The sequence below is a fragment of the Haliotis cracherodii genome, unplaced genomic scaffold (assembly GCF_022045235.1).
Source record: "Haliotis cracherodii isolate W230 unplaced genomic scaffold, xgHalCrac1.p SCAF_11, whole genome shotgun sequence".
Classification (NCBI taxonomy): Eukaryota; Metazoa; Mollusca; class Gastropoda; order Lepetellida; family Haliotidae; genus Haliotis; species Haliotis cracherodii.
Genome location: NW_027266266.1, coordinates 23,249,692 through 23,269,672, shown reverse-complemented (window position 1 = coordinate 23,269,672; position 19,981 = coordinate 23,249,692). Strand labels below are relative to the sequence as shown.

Here is a 19,981-nt window from a genome sequence, read left to right as displayed (position 1 = left end):
ATGTCACCGATGCATATAGGTCCCGACCTGAATGAACGCCCACTTGTCTGCGGGTGACCAGTGAATTTGAAGAAGGGAGGTAATTCACTACGACATAATTTTCGAAGTCCATTTACTGTGAATGAAGTAGTCAATGCGTGTTCGAATCTACACCAAACTCGTTCATGATGGATTTTTTTCAGTTTGTCATGTTCAAATATTTAAACGCTAAAATGAGATCGCGGTTGATTCACAGTAATCGTGAAATTAATGCTTGTATCAGTTTACCTAAAGCGAGAAAAGCAGACACCACGATAAGTATAAAAAACAACAACACGTCCATGCAGAGGTATTTGTACCAGGGTAGGTCAAGGCCAACGGAACGCATATGTGTATCGCCATATTTGATCACGTGATCGATCCAATACGCAATATGTTGTCGAGAATTCATTGGTCTATCTCTCAGGATTTTCGACGCTCTTAACACATTCTTTTTAAATACCGGATTTTCAACGATGTGGGTAATTGCATCAGCAAAATCTGCCGCCGAGTTTCGGTTGAGATCCAACGCTAAGCCATAGCCCTTGTTTTGTAATCTTTGAGTGTTATAATATTGATCTGCAAATATCGGAACTCCTAACATTGGCACACCATGATACAAGCTTTCGAAATAACCATTATTTCCTCCGTGGGTGATAAATAGTTTAGTCTTGGGATTCCCGAGAAGGTCATTCTGTGGTATCCATTCCGTCAGAAAGCATTTAGTCGGGTTCCAAGATGGTTTATCAGATTTCCATACAAAATTATACTTGGTCATCGAAAATGCATGTCGTAGCTTGTCAGTGAGCTCCGTCGTGAGGGAACTGACACTGCCCCCAAATGACACGACGACCACGGAATCGGATGTATCATAAAAGTCTTTGAATCTTCCTGAAAGCACACCAGCATCTCTTGCCGAAAGACCCCCAACTAGAATCGTATTTGGCATTAGCGGTCTTGGATAGTCCGCAACTAGGTCCTGTTCAATCATCCAAAGCTTGGCATTGGCCATGAGCTGGGTAAAGGTCATCTGTGTATTGTCTGGGGCATAAGTGGTCACGTCGCTTTCAAGGATGAATGGTGGCAAGTCCAGCATTAGCAGGTAAACCAACGTGTTCTTCACTCTCTGGAAGAACGTCATGTCATCTGTGCCAATGTCACCATGAGCAAGATAAGGAATAAATGAAGGAAGACTTGGATTTCCACTTCGCCAAGGGTCGTATGAATTTGCCAGGATACAAAACGGTAGATCCAGTATGTATGGAATAATAATGTATGGAAGCCCAATGTCGCCATTTGCAATGACCAGGTCAAACTTCTTCCCCTTGATGTCTTCAAGCATCTCAGAGTCTGTCAGAATCTTATGGTTAATTTCTCGTATTTTTGTAAGAGCTGAAATAGGAGGGGTCCTTTTATCAACCATCCTTTTCAGAGTGTGTTTCCAGTTTCTCAACTCATCGAGAAATTTTGAAAAAGTCCATCGTTGGTCAAGAATGTTGACAAAGGCAGAATACAGTTCTTCGTTTACATCCATTGATCCTAGCCCTTTCATTCTGATCACGTTCAGGCTTGAGTTCCTGACTGTGGGTGATAGATAGTCAGGGTGTGCAGTCCATAGTTCGTGTCCGTATTGCCGGAGGTCGTCGATGACGAAGTTCATTGACTGCAGGTGACTATACTGTGGGAAGGTGAGGTACAGGATCTTCCCTGCCTCCGCACCCCATGCTGTAACCAGCACAGATAGGAGAAGAGGTGATGCCGCCATTGTAGCACCTTCATCTGCAATTGTGATTATTAAAGGATAAAAGGATGATTTTGCATATAGATTCACGCTTCACTCAGTAAAAACATCGTCTTTATCATCCCCCATTATCCAGTGTATTGTATCCCCATTAAATGATGATAAATATCCTGAACTTATTAGGAATATTCCACTGAACACAATCTTTTATGCAAATTGTTGTGTGGCCTGTGCTGCCGATGGGCAGGACATGCTTATCCTTTCGCGAACACCTGGGCCCACTTGCACAAAACGATCTTAGCGCTAAGACTATTGTAAGCCTATGCTAAAGTATGGGAGTTACGATCATCTTAGCGCTAAGATCGCTTTGTGCAAGTGGGCCCTGGTGTCATCATCGATTTTCAGGAATTTTTTCATATAATTTTCAACGCTGTTTAACCTTTTCGCATAATGGAATCTGTTTCGTTGGAAAATCGAGACTGGTTATGCTAAAGCATCGACGCTTCTTTTATTATCTCGTACTTATGGGGGTAAAATATGGGCACAGGGTATTTATCGCAATACAATGGAGATATTTTGTACTAGCCTGCGCAAAAGTGGGATATTGCTGACTGCGGTGTAACAAAAAACAAACAAAAACAAAACCAAAACAAAAATAATGAATGGATGATAAAGCTATTGCTATTTCGGTGTATACATTTGTATTGTAGCGCAAGAGTACTACTACGTTTAAAATTAAATGAATTTAGATAAACTGAGGGCCAAAAGAAACGTTACCAACATTAACTGATTTGCCACTTTGAAACAAAGATGCCAACCTGTTCAAAAACAGTAAAGAACACATCTCACGAATACAGCCTTCATGTTCTCTGTCGTTCTTTGCACGTGCTTTGCGGATTTTGGGAGATATTGGTGTTTGTCAGCAATTTTTTAAAACATTCTTTCCCAATTTATCGTGCAATTTCCTGGTATAAATTACGCACGGATCTGTTCCCTATCGTTGCTCTCCCTGAGGAATGGAATCGGATACCTGCAGTCGATGTGAGGACGCTTGTCTACTCAGTTCGACACCGCATTCGAAGATGCATTGCCGCTCATGGAGGTCATATCCCGTATTGAACGGTCTGGGCCGTCGTCACCTTAAAGTTATAACCAATGTTGTTGATCGAATACTTGACGAATGATCCCTTGTCAAGAAATGACCCTGTTGGAGGTCAAGGACTTGGTTGTTGAATTAGTAAATTCGCATTTTACTGTTCTGAATGATGACTTTCTACAATACAATTATTGTTATTGCTGCTTCAAGTTGTGTTGGTCATATTTTATCCTAGAAATATCGTTGGAAACGTTTCTTTTGGCCGTCAGTTTATTTAAAATTGGTAGTATATTCGAAATCACATGCCTGTCGAGTTTAAGAAAGAATTTCTTTCGCAAGAGCATATTCTTTTCTGTTGATGCTGTCAGTTTGATCATAATCAAACATACCGAGTCAATTTCAAAACGAAATCATCTCGGGAGCTCGAGGGAATATAGTTTAACGCCGCTGTGAGTAATATTTTAGCAATATTCCAACAATAACAGTACATGGCATGAAAGATAACATGCCATCCATACTTACACGTCTCGAAACAAGAGATAGTGTCCTTATACCGCACCAGCCTGAAGTACACGTGCCGTCACAAGAAGCTTGCTTCGTCAGTGTAGTATTAATACCAGCCAATGTTACCTACAATTTAAACAACAAAAGCTTTTTCCGGTATATATTAAATCACAAATCAAATGAGTGTTCGTGAGCAGAGTGGGCGATGCTTTATACTGATAAGGATGGGGGATCGCAATTTGACAACTCTTTGATATTCAACTCAATTCACCGCAGTTCTAATAATGGCCATATGTTATTGCGATGGAGGTGATTGCATTCTGGTTCTTGAACGTGGTAGATTTTTTTGGTGTCATGCACTATAGGTTCATTGTAACCGTAGTCTGCTATCTCTGCTGTTAATCATGCAGCCCAACATGAGCTGGTATCCACACAATATGACAGGTCGTGTATTTTAATTAATACAACATGTGACTAGTAGAAATTATTTATAGATTTTTTAAATTTCTTTCATAGCTTACATAGCTATAATGATTAAAATATACCACGTGACCTGTTTTTGCCACACACCCTGCGGCTCGAAGTATGACGAGTCAAGGTCCAAAGTGAGCACGACTAGGTCCATTCGTGACCAACTCGTGTTATTCCGGGACAACCCTCTTCGTGCCATTCGTGACCAACTCGTGTTATTCCGGGACAACCTTCTTCTTGCAGGTCATTCGTCACCACTCGTCCCTTTCCGTAACCTGAAAGAAGACTCGTCCCCCTATCGATGAATGTTATGTGCGAAAATACGACAAACCAATCAGAATGTGCGTATGATTTCAAGTTCTTCGTCAAAGAATCCCTCAGAAATAATTTTTGATTTTACATATGTCTTGCATCTGAAAATATACCCAAGACACAGTTAAATGTGTTCAATCATACTGTATAAATCCGCATGTCCAGATGTGATTTAAATTGCATCTGAAATATATATAATATATGGGGAAATAAATGTGAACCATTACGCAACGAGTTGACAATTGTTTTAGGTATGCCCGTTTGCGCAAAGACGGAACCCGGTCGCAAAAATGGCCATGATAGGGGCACGAGTCGCTATTCGGCTTGTCCCGGAATAACACGAGTTGGTCACGAATGCTTGCAGGTTACGGAAAGGGGCGAGTGATGACGAATGGACTGGCGAGAGCAAAAAGTACAAATCGCGTGCAAAAACGAAATTGAAATTGAAGCGGTCGTTTCTTGATATTGCCTTATATTGAAGAAATATTATTTGAGGTAAAATGTGGTATAATGTCGTGTTCAATGTTACTGCACAGTGTTTGTGTGTGTGTGTGTGTGTGTGTGTGTGTGTGTGTGTGTGTGTGTGTGTGTGTGTGTGTGTGTGTGTGTGTCTTTGTTTCATCCCGTTCAAACCGAGCGCCAGACAGGGTATTAACAAGTACCATTTTTGACGTGTTCGTGTATATAGAAATATTAGGGGGACAATTTCAGGACAAAGCATTTGAACAAGCTGCTACAATATTTCCTTCAGGGAAATATGAATGGGATGTGCATTATTATAAGGTGTACTCACTACATGGGTTCAGAGGGATATTCGCGAGGCATGAGAAGGATATGATTTGTGCACACATACAATGTCAACGCCAGAAAATAATCAACTTCGATTATCTCCCGAAAATGAATCCAGTTGACGTAAAAGGCATAGGTGAAAATTATATGAAAAGATCACTAAAAATCTGTGATGACACCAGGTGCTAGCGAAAAGGGTAAGCATGTACTTCTCTACAGCACTCGTCATTCCCATGATTTGCGTGTTTGCGTGAGTGTTTGTGTTTTGCCTGACGCCGTTCTCCTGCCATACGGCGACGACCTGTAAACAATCCAATCTTAACACAAAGGTCCTCTATAGGAGCTGACTGAAAGGGCGCTAGGTTGATGACAGTGACCTAACTGTTTGTATGTTATTGTTGCCTGGCATCTTGACCTCTAGTTGATGCTGTTACCAAATGCTGGTCAAGATATTGTACGCCCCGATTATGTTTCTAGGATTGTCAGCACCATACCCGTGCTCGTGTGTTTCACCGAAGTGGTAAACGTCTGAGACCTTCATCACTTCGGGTTTTCCTCCCACATTAAGCTGACACGCCGTGATATAACTGGAATAATGTTAAAAGCTGCGTTAAACCCAACTCACTCACTCAAGAAACTCACTCAAGAAACTCAAGAAACTCAAGAAACTGTATATTTAGTTGTCTATTGTGTTACTTCCAGCAAACTGGTCCCAGGCTGGTGGTACCATGTTTATGCACTATTCCGTGGGTATTCAAGAACGGATGAGGATTGGGTGCTTATAACGTACCACCTGACTGATAGTGCACTTTCGGACCCCGACTGCGGGGATCGGTGCCCATGCTATCAACCTCACATATGTTAACCCAGCATATATTATTTGCAGATTGCTGTGACATAGTGTAAAATAGTGACTGCAGCGGAAACGTACACTCTTTCACGTCACTCAGAAAGTTCTGGCAACACTCACTCCACTCTGACCACGTGACTTCCAGCACTCCTACGGTTATGGCGGCCGTACACTGTGCGGTTGCAGTTCATCTGAACTCGTTATACAAGATCAACACGCGAGAACGAACGATGTTCAAAGGTCGTTTTGTTCATAGTCGTACGTGTCCATATTTGCTGCTCCAGTCTCCCGAGGATTCCAAGATGGCCGCGCCTGGGTTACAAGGACTGGTTCGAGTAAACTGTTTGTCAGACCCCGGTTAGCTCCTACCGAAGACGTTGTGACTGTGGTAAGATTCTCGAGGTGAGGGGAGGGTTTAACGCCGCGTTCAGGATTATTGCATATATACAGCGATGTGCATGGATGTGTGTGTGTGTGTGTGTGTGTGTGTGTGTGTGTAAGGCTGTGGTTGTGGCTGTTGCTGTGCGTGTGCGTGTGCGTGTGCGTGTGCGTGTGCGTGCGTGTCTGCTTGGACTTGCACGGTGTTATAGTGCTGAGGTACCATGCCGCAGAATAACATAGATGGTTCACCATGTCACATTATACTGACTCACAGACGACCATTCCTTTTTAACCCTAAATGCCGAGCGCCAGGCATGGAAACAACAAGTACTATTACTCCTTTTGGTATGATGCGGCCTGGGAACGAACCATCGATCTTCGGCTCTCCGGGCAGACGGTCTATCCACTATACCACAAGGCTACCCGACCGCCCCTAATCATGACCATGATGACTCAATACTGTGTACTACGTATAACAACCATGTACCTCTATAGCGGTTTGAGTGTTATGAAGCACTTTTTTGTTCAGAGAAGCTGGATATCCAGACAATCACTCGATTATGAATTATGTACAGATCGCCTCAATGTAATTGGTAATACTGCTAAACAACAAACAATCAATCAATCTTGTTCCCTTAGCTGGACCATGTGGGTACTTTTTCTTCTGCCTCTGGTGTGGGCTATCCCGAAACCCACGATCACACCACTCACCCCCTCGGGACTAAGATGGGAAATACCAGGTGAGTCTTTCCTTCCGTCCATACCGTTATTCTGATATTGATAAGCCAATCGTTCATGATCGACAGCCACCAGAGTTGCGTCCCCTAGCCGTACTTGAATCCAGTTATCGTTGGTTCGAATCCCACAATCAACGTGATGGTTATTATTGTTTTGTCAGCACTGTACCATACGCGTAAGTTTCACCGAAGCTGTAAATGTTATGTGAGTAAGTATGGTTTTACGCCGCTTTTAGCAGTATTCCAGCAATATCGTGGCGGGGGACACCAAAAATGGGCTTCACACAATGTAACCATGTTGGGAATCGAACCTGGGTCTTCGGCGTGACGACCGAACGCTTTAACCACTAAGCTTCCCGACCGCCCCGTAAATGTTTAAGACCTGCATCGCACTGCTTACACTGCCGGACAAAAGAAAGTATGCTCCTATGTTTGATGGTTGCTGAAAATTGAAACAAAGACGAAATGGTTATTTGATGATGATGTATTTGATACATAGTTGTGTTTTGGAAAAGTGTTCAGTCTTTCGGCGACTGTTTTCAGCCGTGTAACGTTTTGATAACGTAAGTCATACTTTGGTCAAATCCAATTTTCAGGTGTATGCTTTCTTTTGCCCGGCAGGTCAAACCTCTTATTGATAATCGTCTCTGGGGCTGGCCATTTTGTTGTATTCCATGTCGGGTATGGGTGTGGGTTGGATAGTGTACTTGGCATAGGTGTAGTGGGTGTCTGGAGAGAATGTATTGCCTGGAACATATTTAAAATATTTTTGCTCCAAATTAGGACAAAACAAAAGAGCGAAAATTCGCTAGGGCAAAAGTTTCGCAATAACAGAGTAACAGTTGATGAAAAGACCTGTCTGTTAAATATCTGACAGATGACATAACTGTTGGATTTTAACGCCGCTTTTAACATTATTCCAGTTATATAACGGCGTGCCAGCTTAATGTCGGAGGAAAACCTGAAAGACCCCCTCCCCCAACAATGACGCCATTTACCTTCACCGACACCATTTGCCATTTATTAACTAAGTAATTTCATTATTAACATATACATTGTTATTATAATTCTTCTTCTTTTTTTCCTCATTATTATTGTTGTTGTTATTGTTGTTGACATCTGACAGACTTTCTACAAGCCATGGAATTATAAGTGGGTGCCCTGATATCGTGTTATCTTTGTCGTTAATACATAACATAAGATGCCATGTTGAAACGACTACACGTGTCTGTGACAACACAAAACTGTACATGTTTCTATGGCAACAGACGCCGACTATGATTTGGTGGCCATTCACTTCAGCATCAACCAGGATGTCACAGGCGTCCAAGCCGGCCGCTACAACGTTGACGTCAGGACCAAGCAAGGTTAGTGTGTACTTACACGCCCACATATTTGTTTGTTTGTTAAACGCCGCATTCGGCAATGGTCCAACTGTGTCAAGGCGGCCGGTAAATACTCGAGTCTGGACCAGACAATGCATGCAGTGATTGATATTGTGAGCAAGAGGGTACGATGACTCGCCATCTGACCAACCGATCCATTTAGTTGCCTCTTTCGTCCAGCATATTCCAACACGGAATCCCCCGTGGGCTCACATCCACGTCTTTACTCACTCCTATAACAACGTCGTTTCGCCGAAGACCCGGATTCAATTGCCCACGTGGATACAATGTGTGAAGCGACCCGTGAAGATCCGGGGTAGAATAGGTCTTCAGCAACCCATGCTTGCCCTAAATGGCGACTATGCTTGTCGTAATAGGCGACTAACGTGATCGGGTGGTCAGGCTCGATGAATTGGTTGATGCATGGCATCGTATCATAGTTACGTGGATCGATGCTCATGATGTCAGTCACTGGATTGTCTGGTCCAGACTCGATTATTTACAGACCGCCGTCTGAGTGCGGCTGAGTGCGGCTGAGTGCGGCTTTAAACAACAAACAAACAATGTCTGGTGTCCCCCGCCGTGATATTGCTGGAATTTTGCTAAAAGCGGCGTAAAACAATACTCACTCACTCACTCCTACAACATCCGAATGCAGATTGCGTGAAAGCAACTTGTCGTTAAGAAACATCCACACAATTTTTTTCCATAATCATAGGAATTCTCTATAATTGTACGATTCCGACTATATCATTAGCATGTGTTTATGAATCACCGTATCCTGCCCCACCGGTGGCATTCTTCATTAACACATACAAAGGCAAGTCAATTGTTCACCTGAACAAATATATGGTCGATTTTATGGGGTTGGATTGGTGTAACTTTATTAACTTATTAATTCCCGGATATTCTCACAATTTTCACGTCGATTATCCGAACCTTTTCTCTCAATACTGAGTGTCCTTTCTTCCCCACTATCGTACGCGATCGTTCGGCCATTGCGTTTATATGGGTTGACCAGCTACATCTATGGGGAAGAACTCACAAGTCACTTCCCTCTAAAAAATAACGTTGTCCAATTTCCGACGTCATCATGTTTCAAGCGTATATTAGAATCACCAGAAATGACGTCATGATAGACCAATGGTTTATCGTGAAATAAACCACCCTTCTTTATTGTTGTTTGTTAGGAAGCTGTCGTTCATGTGCATATATTCCCTGTAACATATACACGCATCAGGGATCTGAACGAATCTGTCTCCCTCAGGGTCGTCGTGGGTGTACGTGCAGGACGGAGTCACCTTACATCCCGGGGACACCGTACACTACTGGTTGTACGCACTGTCACGTGGGCGGCCGTCCGAGGACCTAAACCAGGTGTGGACCTACAGTAAGTAATGAATGTGTTACCAAGACTATTGTTTACTTGTATGGGGACCTAAGAACATGTTTTATCACTTGTTTTACAGTAAGTGGCTTAATGGTTTAAGAGACCTCAGGTTCACATGTTCGAGGACCTAAACATGGTTTAAGCTAAATGTATGTGAGAGAATGGTTCAAGGACACAATTACTTACATGCACGTGGACCTAAAAGAGGTGTGGACCTACAGTGAGTAACGGGTGGATCACCGGGACTATTGTTTGTTTGTTTCTGGACCTAAGCACATGTTTTATCACTTGTTTTACCGTAAGTGGCGTAATGGTTTAAGAGACCTAAGGTTCATATGTTCGAGGGCCTAAACATGGTTTTGGCTAACAGTGTGTGAGAGAATGATTCAAGGACACAATTGCTTACATGCACGTGGACCTAAACGAGGTGCGAACCTACAGTGATTGAGAGAATGGTTCAAGAGGACTATTGCTGATATACGACGACCTAAACATGGTTTTGGCTAAAGATGGGAGAGAAACTTGTCTGAGAGTAGATTTGCCTACGAAAATTTCAACTACGAGAAAAGAGAACTACGGCCTACCTCAATTAGACACATGCGCCACTCCTGCCTCTCACTGTGGGTCGGTATGAAGACATCTTTGCTGTTAAGCGTTTAAACATTCAGAAATAGATATGATGGGTCGCTTACGTTACCCTTTGTGTAACTTGGACCAGTCAGGTGTGATTAACAAGACCATTCACTCACTCATTGACATTGTTATAAAGGTGGTCCCAATACACAGCCCCCGGTAACTCACGCACCTGTGACGAACAAACCTGCCCATAATCCAAAGACGGAAGCTGTCACTCACAAAACGCCATCAAGCGGCCACAGCATAGACAGCGTTAGTTTCAACGCTGTCCAGAAAGACTGCGACGGTGAGGATATTTTTATTGTCTACGCTTTACAATAACTAAATGTCACATACGAATACATCAGACTGGATTCCACATGTATCGTCTATATGGGCGATGTGGAACAACCAGCTTACCTGTCTCATAGGGGCGGTGGGGTACCCTAGTGGTTACAGCGTCACGCCGAAGACCCGGGTTCGATTCCCGACAAGGGTACAATGTGTGAAGCCCATTTCTGGTGTCCCCCGTCGTGATATTGCTGGAATATCGCTCCAAGCGGCGTAAAACTATACTCACTCACTCACTCCTGTATCATATGATTTGGATTTCTTTGTGAAAAAGTGATTATTGGACGGGTATTGTTACACACTGCTGGGTTTCGGTGTTAAGCCTGTTGCTATGAAATACATACACTACCGGGCAAAAGAAAGCATACTCCCTTGTTTCATGGTTACTGAAAATTGAAACAAAGAAGAAATTGTTATTCGATGGTAATGTATTTGATCGGTATCATAGCCGGTAGAGGACCTTTTCATCCTGGTATGGTTTGGAAAACGTTGTATAATAGCTGTTCTCGCTCACTAAGTCACTATTCTGTTGTAGACTCGCCTGTTTGCACCAGCTACCCGTGCCTCATCTTTGACGATGAATTTAATACCTTTGATCTGAAGACGTGGGAGCACGAGATCACGGCGGGAGGAGGTGGGGTGGGTAGTCACTCGGCTCATTTCAGTCATCGCGGCTAGCCCTGTGAGCCCTCCATTCTGTAGCTGGTTTATCGATCTCACAATGACAAAGTCCTAAACGCAATATACCGCGTAGGCCTGAATGAGTGGATATTCTTTTTTCTTTGGATGGTTGTCAACATTGATATCAAAAGTGATTTTTGAACATCAGTCTTGTAACCTATTCTGTACAGATGATGGATGCAAATTTGCCTTACATAATCACGAAGGGCGATAAACGGAAATGAATTCCTATAAGGTGAAGAAGACAAAATATAAGATACTATTTTGAACGACGTCTTTGAGACTTTCAGTCTAAATATATGTTTGTTTGCTGTTTAACGCCTCTGTCAGTAATATTCCAACTATATGACGGCGGTCTGTATATAATCACCAGATATAATCCAGTGATTGGCATCATGAACATCGATCCACGTAAATTTGATACGATGACATGCATCAACCAAGTCAGCGATCCGGACCACCCGATCCCGTTAGTCGCTTCTTACATCAAGCATTGATTGCTGAAAATCAATTCTAACCCGGATATTCACTGAGAATACTTAGGCATATGTATGAACAAAAAAACTATTGATCTGCAAGTGCCAAGTTGTCAATGCAACTATAAAACTGTTACTTTAAACAGTGCAGGTAATGTACTCGATCTTCTGTTTCGTGGATACTTGGTTTTCAGAGAGCCGCGCTCAAGACGTGCTCTAAAATCGTATGCGGTTGAAGCGTTTGTAAAATCTGACATAGATTATGTTTTGTTACAGAACTGGGAATTCCAGTACTACACCAACAACCGAACCAACAGCTACGTGAAGAACGGTGTTCTCTACTTGAAACCCGTACGTAAACACGAAACTGCATTCAATTGCTGCGTTTTATTGGCCTCGTTGTTCCTAAACAAGGGTTTCGACCACGGACAGTGGGGTGTGGGATGAGCCAAGGAGCGATGGGGTAGCCTAGTGGGTAAAGTGTTCAGTCGTTGCACCGGCGATATGGGTTCGATTCCCAACATGAATTTAGTTTCTTTCTTAAACTTTTTTCTCATTTATGTATGTTAAAACCAAATGTATAACCTTTACCAAAAAAGCGGAGTTTTTGTTAAATGATATATAAACAGGCCATTGCCCAACCATATCCCCCGACTTGTAAGAATCTCACATTGTTCTTGTAAATGATTTCCTTTGCTAATCAACCGCCTCCGTGGATAGAGCGTCTGTCCGGAGCGAGGAAGGTCGGTGGTTCGATCCCCCGGCCGCGTCATACCAAAAGACGTCAAAAGATGACACTTGTTGTCACCCTAGGCCTGCCTTGCGCTCGGCATAAAGGGTATAAAACAAGGCCTGGTCGGCTTGGAGTCAGTATACAGTGTCTGAGTGGGGTATCCATGTTAGTCCGGACTACAAAAAGCAGACACACACACGCAAGCACGCGCATGCTCTTCATATATATGCGCAATAATTTTGAACGCGACGTTAAACCCCATTTCACCTCACCTGATAACTGATTTTAGTTTAATAACCTAAACGTCTTCACAAGTTTCATCAAGCACATGTGCACAGCCAGTTTCACTCTTTTTACCAAATAAACAACATTTAAACCCTTTTAGACTGTATTTACTTAAACTTTGTATTTTTAATATCTAGTAAATGTTAAATAAGTTTGCGTCATGTTTGCAGACATTGACATCAGACCAGTACGGCCTTAACTTCTTGGAGCACGGCAAACTGGAACTGTGGGGTGAGTTACCTCCCTTGCTCAAGTAGATACTCATAACATATCGGCAGAGTATAACATAAGTTGTCAACAGGTCTTGACTAGGACATGAGATGATCGACCTATGTCGCACAAGGGACCGGTGGACTTATTCTATTGTAGGTATGCCTTATGCTTGCATGCTTTGTCCCGAATCGTCAATAATACCACAGTAACGTTAGGTATTTATCCACTTCGTTCACTGACCAATGAAGATCCGGGGTAGAATAGGTATTCAGCAATACAAGCTTGCCCTAAAAGGCGACTATGCTTGTCATAAGAAGCGACTAAAGGATCAGGTGGGCAGGCTCGCTGACTTGGTTGATGCATGTCATCGTATCCCAATTGCGTGGATCGAAGCTCATGATGTCAATCACTGGTTTGTCTGGACCGCCGTCATATAGTTGGAATACTGAGTGCGGCGAAATGTACCGTACGTGTTAGCGGGGTATGGATAGAAAATAATATATATTATGGGTTTCAGCCATTCAAAATCCGACTTTCATGTGTAAAGAAAGATTAATCTTTATGCATTGACTGTTTCTTTCTTTCGAAGGCGCTGGTCCATACGACACATGCACCGGAAACCAGTTCTACGGCTGCGAGAGACAGGGCGCCCCTGGGCGTGTGGTGAACCCTATCCAATCAGCGAAGATCAGGAGCTCACGTGGTTTTAACTTCAAATATGGGAAGGTTGAGATCGAGGCTAAGCTTCCAACAGGAGACTGGCTGTGGCCGGGTAGGTAGACAGGGACAGAGCATTTGATATTCTGGATGGGGGACGAAAATAATTTGTTCGAGAAAATACTGCAAAAGGTAAACAATAAACAATTTTTTTCTGAGCCGGATATGCTGGTTGTCTAGAAAAGAAGGGTTTTGAAAAAAATAAATGCTAGCGAAAAAATAACCGGGCGCCCACTGATGTTGTCACCGGTGTTGCTAATATGGTGATGCATTTCAATGTCTTATTCAGTTGTGAGTGAGATTAGTTTAACGCCGCTTTGAGCAATATTGCGGTTATACCACGGCGTGTCAGCTTGAAGTGGGAGTAAAGTGCAACTTTGGTGAATCCAACTTGCATGGGTATGGTTTTGACAAACCTAGAAATATCAGGGCGAATTACAAAATAATGGAATTATTCATATAAACCTTTATAGTTTCATGACATTTACATCACTATTGATGTAGAGAATTAAACTCAGTATTATTATATTATCCGCTAGCAAGTTATGTCAAAATAAGGAAGGGCGAAGTTTAGAGGGGAGAACTTGGAGAACTTCTCAGAATGTACAGTAGATCAGAGCTTGCGAATGGCCCTGGTGAAGCAAACTTTACAACACGATCAGAGCTTACAGAAAAAAGGAAAATCTAGGTGTTGAACAAATCACAAATGATTTAAAGTTATTACGAAATAAGCTATTTAACAATCTATCAAATAGATGGTAGATTTAATTTGCCCTTGCACAATGAATTCCTGGAACACGTACAGTTTCATCTGATAGATAATGTAAGAATCACGATATACTATAGGTATAGGTGTTGATACAGTTGTATTCTAACGAGTATGTCCTCCGTAGCTATCTGGATGATGCCGACATACGACAGCTATGGCGGATGGCCTGCTTCCGGTGAAATCGACATCGTGGAGAGTCGAGGTCAGTATATAGGAGAGAGAGAGAGAGAGAGAGAGAGAGAGAGAGAGAGAGAGAGAGAGAGAGAGAGAGAGAGAGAGAGAGAGAGAGAGAGAGAGAGAGAGAGAGAGAGAGAGAGATGAGGTGATTGGGTATTTCTTACATTTATGCGTTACGTTTGTACTGCTGTATGTTGCTAGGCAACCTGCACTACCACGATTCCAAAGGTCAGTCGCAAGGCGTGAACCACATGGGCAGTACAATCCACTTCGGTCCAGACTGGACACACGACAATTGGGGACGTGGACATGCAGAAAAGTACGGCTGCAGAAAAATCGGTCTACGTTCTATAAAAACGTTTTCTTACACGCCCATAAAAGTATGCTTTAAACTTTGCTACAACCAAATATTTAACCTCCCCGACTCCAAGACCTGATAAAAATAAACGAGTTATTCACATTTCGACACAAAAATCAGTGAGTATCGTTTAACGTCGCATTTAGCTATATTCCATCCATATTTCAAGACAAGAATCAGTGAGTTTAGTTTGACGTCACATTTACCAATATTCTAGGGGACACCAGAATCGAGACAAAAAGTGATCCATGCTATATCATATCAATACCATATCATCGATAACGTTTCTATCGGGATCCTAAAGGCATATCTCATAAAGTAATATATCGAGTTGACGGAATTCGATATAACGAGGTTTTTACAGGTGTATTGGACCATATCTCGTGTCGAACATGTACCTTTAGCACATGTATACAGTCATCCAAGATGGCTACCCCTGCTACAGTTATGAACAAGACCGTCTCTATATTTCAGGGACAGTAAACATGGAACTTTTGGAGATTCCTTCCACAAGTACGGCCTGGAGTGGGACGAAAATAACATGAAGTATGTATAGCACCAATTTCATAAAAGCAGATCTTAGTCCTCTCTATCTCCTTTCTACCGTGACCGATTTAAAATCGAAGTCTCGTGTTCCGCGTTTTGAGATACGATGACATGCATCAACGTCAGCGAGCCTGATCACCGATCCCTTTGATCGCGTCTTACAACAAGCATAGTCGCCTTTTACGGCAAGCATGGGTTGCTGAAGACCTATTCTACCTCGGATCTTCACTGGTCCTAATATTCGCAATTTTCAGGAAAGAAATAAGATGTTTGACTCCATCATTTGCATTGTTGATGTAAATGATGCTGTTAAAATGTGGTCCAAGACGATGATTATATTAGGAAATTCTACTTTGGAGTATAAGCTTTTCTTTGAAAGGCGTTCCATACTGTCTCTGGTTAGATATGATGACTGTTTTATTAAACTATGTTTCAGTGGAAATAGCTACTGAGTTTACATCCTCTACATTGGAGGAATTAAGATTTATCTGCCTGTTCAAAGTATTCCTCGCTGAGTAAAGCCCGCTGATTTTAACTGTTTTTTTCTATCAATTGGTAATTTCAAAATTGACCCCCAACTCCACTGTCTAGCGACCAGTTGTCAAACAACTGACTGTCTGACAAATAGATAGCCAACCAAAGGGTAGAAGTCGTTGTTATGTTTATGAGGGCGCGTATGTGTGGGTGGGGATAGGGGGCCAGGTTGAGGGCCCGGGGGAAGGAGTAATATAGGTTGAATAATGATAATAGGCTGATGCTGTTTAACATGTAGGGGTTGCAAAACCTACAAATGTAAGACATATTTAAGACTAATAATTCCAATACCAATATTTCAAAGTTGAATATTACTTTTAGGTTTGTCATTTCAAGCACCCCATAACGACCTCTTATCCCACCTCGACCTTTCCTGGCCATATTACACAAACCCCATTCCGGCAGCGGTCTTCATCTTTCTGTTTTTACCCCTGCAATCAGATTCTTCCTTGACGATGAGTTAATCCTCACTGTGGATCCAGGTAACGACGGCTTCTGGAAATATGGCGGCTATGACAAAACACATTTCACCAATCCTTGGGCTGGAGCATCAAAGATGGCCCCCTTTGACCAAGAGGTAAATATATAGCTGACCTACACTATAAAACACCTGTTGTGAGAGGAGGAAGGGGGCTTGGATGTTTTGGGATGGAGATGCATATTTTTCAGCTACACCTGCAAAACCAGACATCTTGTCAAAGCCCCCTTTACACAGGGCAGCGACCTTTGTGCCACCTTTGAGCGATCGAAAACTGGCCAGGACGTTCAATGGTCGCCTAAACCCAGAAAATTATGTTTCTATGTAACTGCTCCAGCAGTTGTTCAGCAGGAACTACTCGTGTTGTGCAGCGTCTGCAATCACAATTAATCACAACAGATACAAGACCTCTATTTATAGGCAGGCTGAGTACGCATTACAGGTAGCTCAAAGGAGCCAGAAAAGAGGCAGAAGCAATGCCATGGTGTCTCAAGGGAGGCACAAGGTATGCAGAAGCATTACCCAGATAGAAGGGAAAAATTACCTGGCGACAATTGGGCGAGCACTGTGCCTTCATTCTGCAACAACGGCAATGCTTATGCCTCCCTTCTGCCTCCTTTGAGCCACCTTTCAGCAACCAATCTCCTCAGCGACCTTTGTGCGACTGTTTTGAACATGTTAAAAAATGTACGGCAACCATGGCGTCCATGGCGATGTCTGAACCTCCTGTGTACCACCTTGGAACGGCCTAGGCAACCATTCTGCCTCCTTTGAGCCTCCAAGGACGACCTGGCAAATTTTATGGTCACACACGGGAGGCACGAAGGTCGCCATCCTGTGTAAAGGCCCCATTAGGTAATAGGGCCTGTTACCATGGTAATATTGCTACTGATACATATTGGAACAATTGCATTTTCTCTTTATTTGTTATTTATTTATTTCACAATTAAGTTCTGTACGATTTCTGGGTTAACCTTCGCGATTCAACTTTGACAATCAACACGTGAACATACTTACAAGCATGGGTTGCTGAAGATCAATTCTAACCCGGATTTTCAAAGCTCCAATATGATAATATGTGTACCGAAGCCTTGCATTAGCTATAACTTCTAAACGAGGTTGTGGGTCCGGGAATGGTAAGCGCCTAAAATTTGCCTCATATTTCGGTAAGCTGGGATAATGTACTACTTCTGTGTTCCGTTACTATTGAGTACCATTTTGTACAGATTTTGGACTCATATATTCATTAATAACATTGCTTGTAATGCCCGCCCCAAAGAAGTTGGCGTGGGATGTTGAAATGGGTTCCGTCCGTCCGTCCGTCCGTGTGTGCGCGTGCGTCCCGAAATCGTTTCCGGAGCATAACTCAGAAACCGTTAAATATTTCTCTACGAAAGTTTGCATGTCTATCAGACTCATGCTGAAACGGTGCCTTTTGCTATTTAGGAATTTTAGATTTTTTTAATTTTTACGTTTCCATGGCAACAAGTTGGACTTAGGTTCCATAAGGGTGGTGTTCATTTCCGGAACTCAAAACTCATTCAATACTTTCTAACAAGACTTGGCATGCTTACCAGACACATACTAAACTGGTGCCATTTGATAATAAGGAGTTTATTTTAGAATTTCCATTGCAGCTTTTGACATGGGCTAAGAGAAATGTTGGGTCAGTTACCTGGTTTGGGTCTATAACGTATTCAAATGGGCGGGGGATATAAATGACTTCGTCGACTAAACGCTTATTTAACATTGAATAAGGGCCAGCTGACGTCCAATAACGCTTTCCTAATAATACATGGGTGCACGGGCGGGTGCACGGGCGGGTGCACGTGCGGTTTTAAACGCGGCAGCCTCGCACCGTATTTCAACTCGTTTGGTGGAGATAAACGCTGTGGCATTCCTCATCCAAGTCATGATCTAGTAGTCATGGATTCAAGACCCACAGTTCCCAATTATGTTCCTATGTTTGTCACCTCCAAATCCAAGAGTGGGTTCCTCGTGGGTAAATGTCAACTACCATCTTCACTTGTTTCCAACATTAAGCTGTATCAATCTGATATACCTTAAACACTATTCATAGGAACGTTAAATCCAACACAATCACTCAGTCACGTTTTCTCCGAAGATGACTCTACGGAAAAATACGCTCGATGTTCATGGCGTCGGACATAAAAATTGATAAATCCCTTTGATCAAATTTCGTATCAGTGACAGAATTGATGTCCGATGCAATTCCCTATTGTTCACGTGTTTTTTCAGGTGAACAATTCATTTGCCTTTGCATGTGTTTGTGAGGGTTGCTATTGAAGGGACAGGATACGCTCACCTTTTCGCGAACACCACTATTTGATAGTGATTCATAAACACTTGATATAACCGGAATCGTACAGTGGTCTCTGCTTTGAGTTCAGATTTCGTATAATAAGGTAATGATTATCATTACGATTATGATATATTGCTTTTTGTCGCTTTTATTGCAGTTCTTTATCATCCTCAACGTCGCCGTGGGCGGACAGAACTTCTTCCCCGACAGTTTCACCAACACTGCGTACGCCAAGCCCTGGAAAGATGCCGACAGTACCGCGTTCTGGAACGCCAGGAATCTGTGGTACCCCACCTGGAAACCGAACCAAAACAATGGGGAAGATGCGGCTATGCAAATCAACTACGTCAAAGTCTGGAAACTGAAGCCATAACCTTTGCGGACGCCATAGCGTGAATGTCGTTATTTTTTAATATTTTGAGCATTTGGCCTGCAAAGAGTGATATACTGCAAGTGAATGCTGAAATAAAACAAGCCATCTTCTTGTTGCTTCTGTATATTATTCTTACACCCGCATCGAGTAGGGAGGGAGCAACCATTATTTTCGAGCACAGCTGCATGTCCATCTTTCCGAGGCAAAGGTATTAACGGTCTATAAAAATCCAGTTTTCACAGTGGGCTTTCCTCATGTAGTTTCCGTCTAAGACCTTCATCATATTGGGGTTTCCTCTCACATTACGCTCAAGCTGACGCCTTGATATATATAATTGTTTGGTTCAAAGCGAATTAAACCAAACTTAATCACTGTCTCAAGCTGGAGATAAGACACTCACAGATGTACGTGCCTCGCAGATGTGCAGATAATAAATTTAATAAATAAACACGTCCCATTTTAATTCTGGAAACCCATTTGTCCAGAAACTCTTCATGCTATGGCCACTCTCTGCCAAAGGTATTACAAAACTGAACATGCTGTTCTCATGGGTACATAACAAGGAAGAGAAAATGTAAAAAAATATTTTTTAAAACTCAACATTTGAACTATGTCGCCCATGGGCCCATGAAAAAGTAAATTTTGATGTATATTTTCATTACTAATTGAAGATCTTAC

General features: G+C 42.6%; 2 protein-coding genes across 3 annotated transcripts in view; one reads left to right on the top strand and one right to left on the bottom strand.

Moving 5' to 3' along the window:
• The window catches only part of LOC139455595 (beta-1,3-glucan-binding protein-like), a 27,958-nt gene extending 7,977 nt beyond the window's left edge, over positions 1–19,981 (top strand). Inside the window, exons 1-14 of one of the 2 annotated variants that reach the window (XM_071237149.1) lie at positions 6,177–6,183; positions 6,802–6,902; positions 8,168–8,266; positions 9,552–9,674; positions 10,444–10,596; positions 11,176–11,279; positions 12,074–12,148; positions 12,986–13,046; positions 13,618–13,800; positions 14,639–14,716; positions 14,893–15,010; positions 15,524–15,595; positions 16,571–16,706; positions 19,088–19,981. In XM_071237149.1, coding sequence (XP_071093250.1) covers positions 6,809–6,902; positions 8,168–8,266; positions 9,552–9,674; positions 10,444–10,596; positions 11,176–11,279; positions 12,074–12,148; positions 12,986–13,046; positions 13,618–13,800; positions 14,639–14,716; positions 14,893–15,010; positions 15,524–15,595; positions 16,571–16,706; positions 19,088–19,303 — 1,512 coding nt within the window. In that variant the 5' untranslated portion in view covers positions 6,177–6,183; positions 6,802–6,808 and the 3' untranslated portion in view covers positions 19,304–19,981. Of the gene's footprint in view, positions 1–6,176; positions 6,184–6,801; positions 6,903–8,167; positions 8,267–9,551; positions 9,675–10,443; positions 10,597–11,175; positions 11,280–12,073; positions 12,149–12,985; positions 13,047–13,617; positions 13,801–14,638; positions 14,717–14,892; positions 15,011–15,523; positions 15,596–16,570; positions 16,707–19,087 lie in introns of those variants that run through there. The other variant, XM_071237148.1, reaches the window with a different exon arrangement.
• On the bottom strand, positions 230–3,456 carry LOC139455593 (UDP-glucuronosyltransferase 2C1-like). Its single transcript, XM_071237146.1, has 2 exons — positions 3,378–3,456; positions 230–1,797 (listed from the first exon to the last, which is right to left on the bottom strand). Exon 2 carries the CDS (start codon positions 1,781–1,783, stop codon positions 230–232), a length of 1,554 nt encoding a protein of 517 aa, XP_071093247.1. The 5' UTR covers positions 1,784–1,797; positions 3,378–3,456.

What these genes read in the sequence shown, in the direction of transcription:
- LOC139455593 (XM_071237146.1), bottom strand. Translation starts at nt 1,783, where the DNA reads ATGGCGGCATCACCTCTTCTCCTATCTGTGCTGGTTACAGCATGGGGT.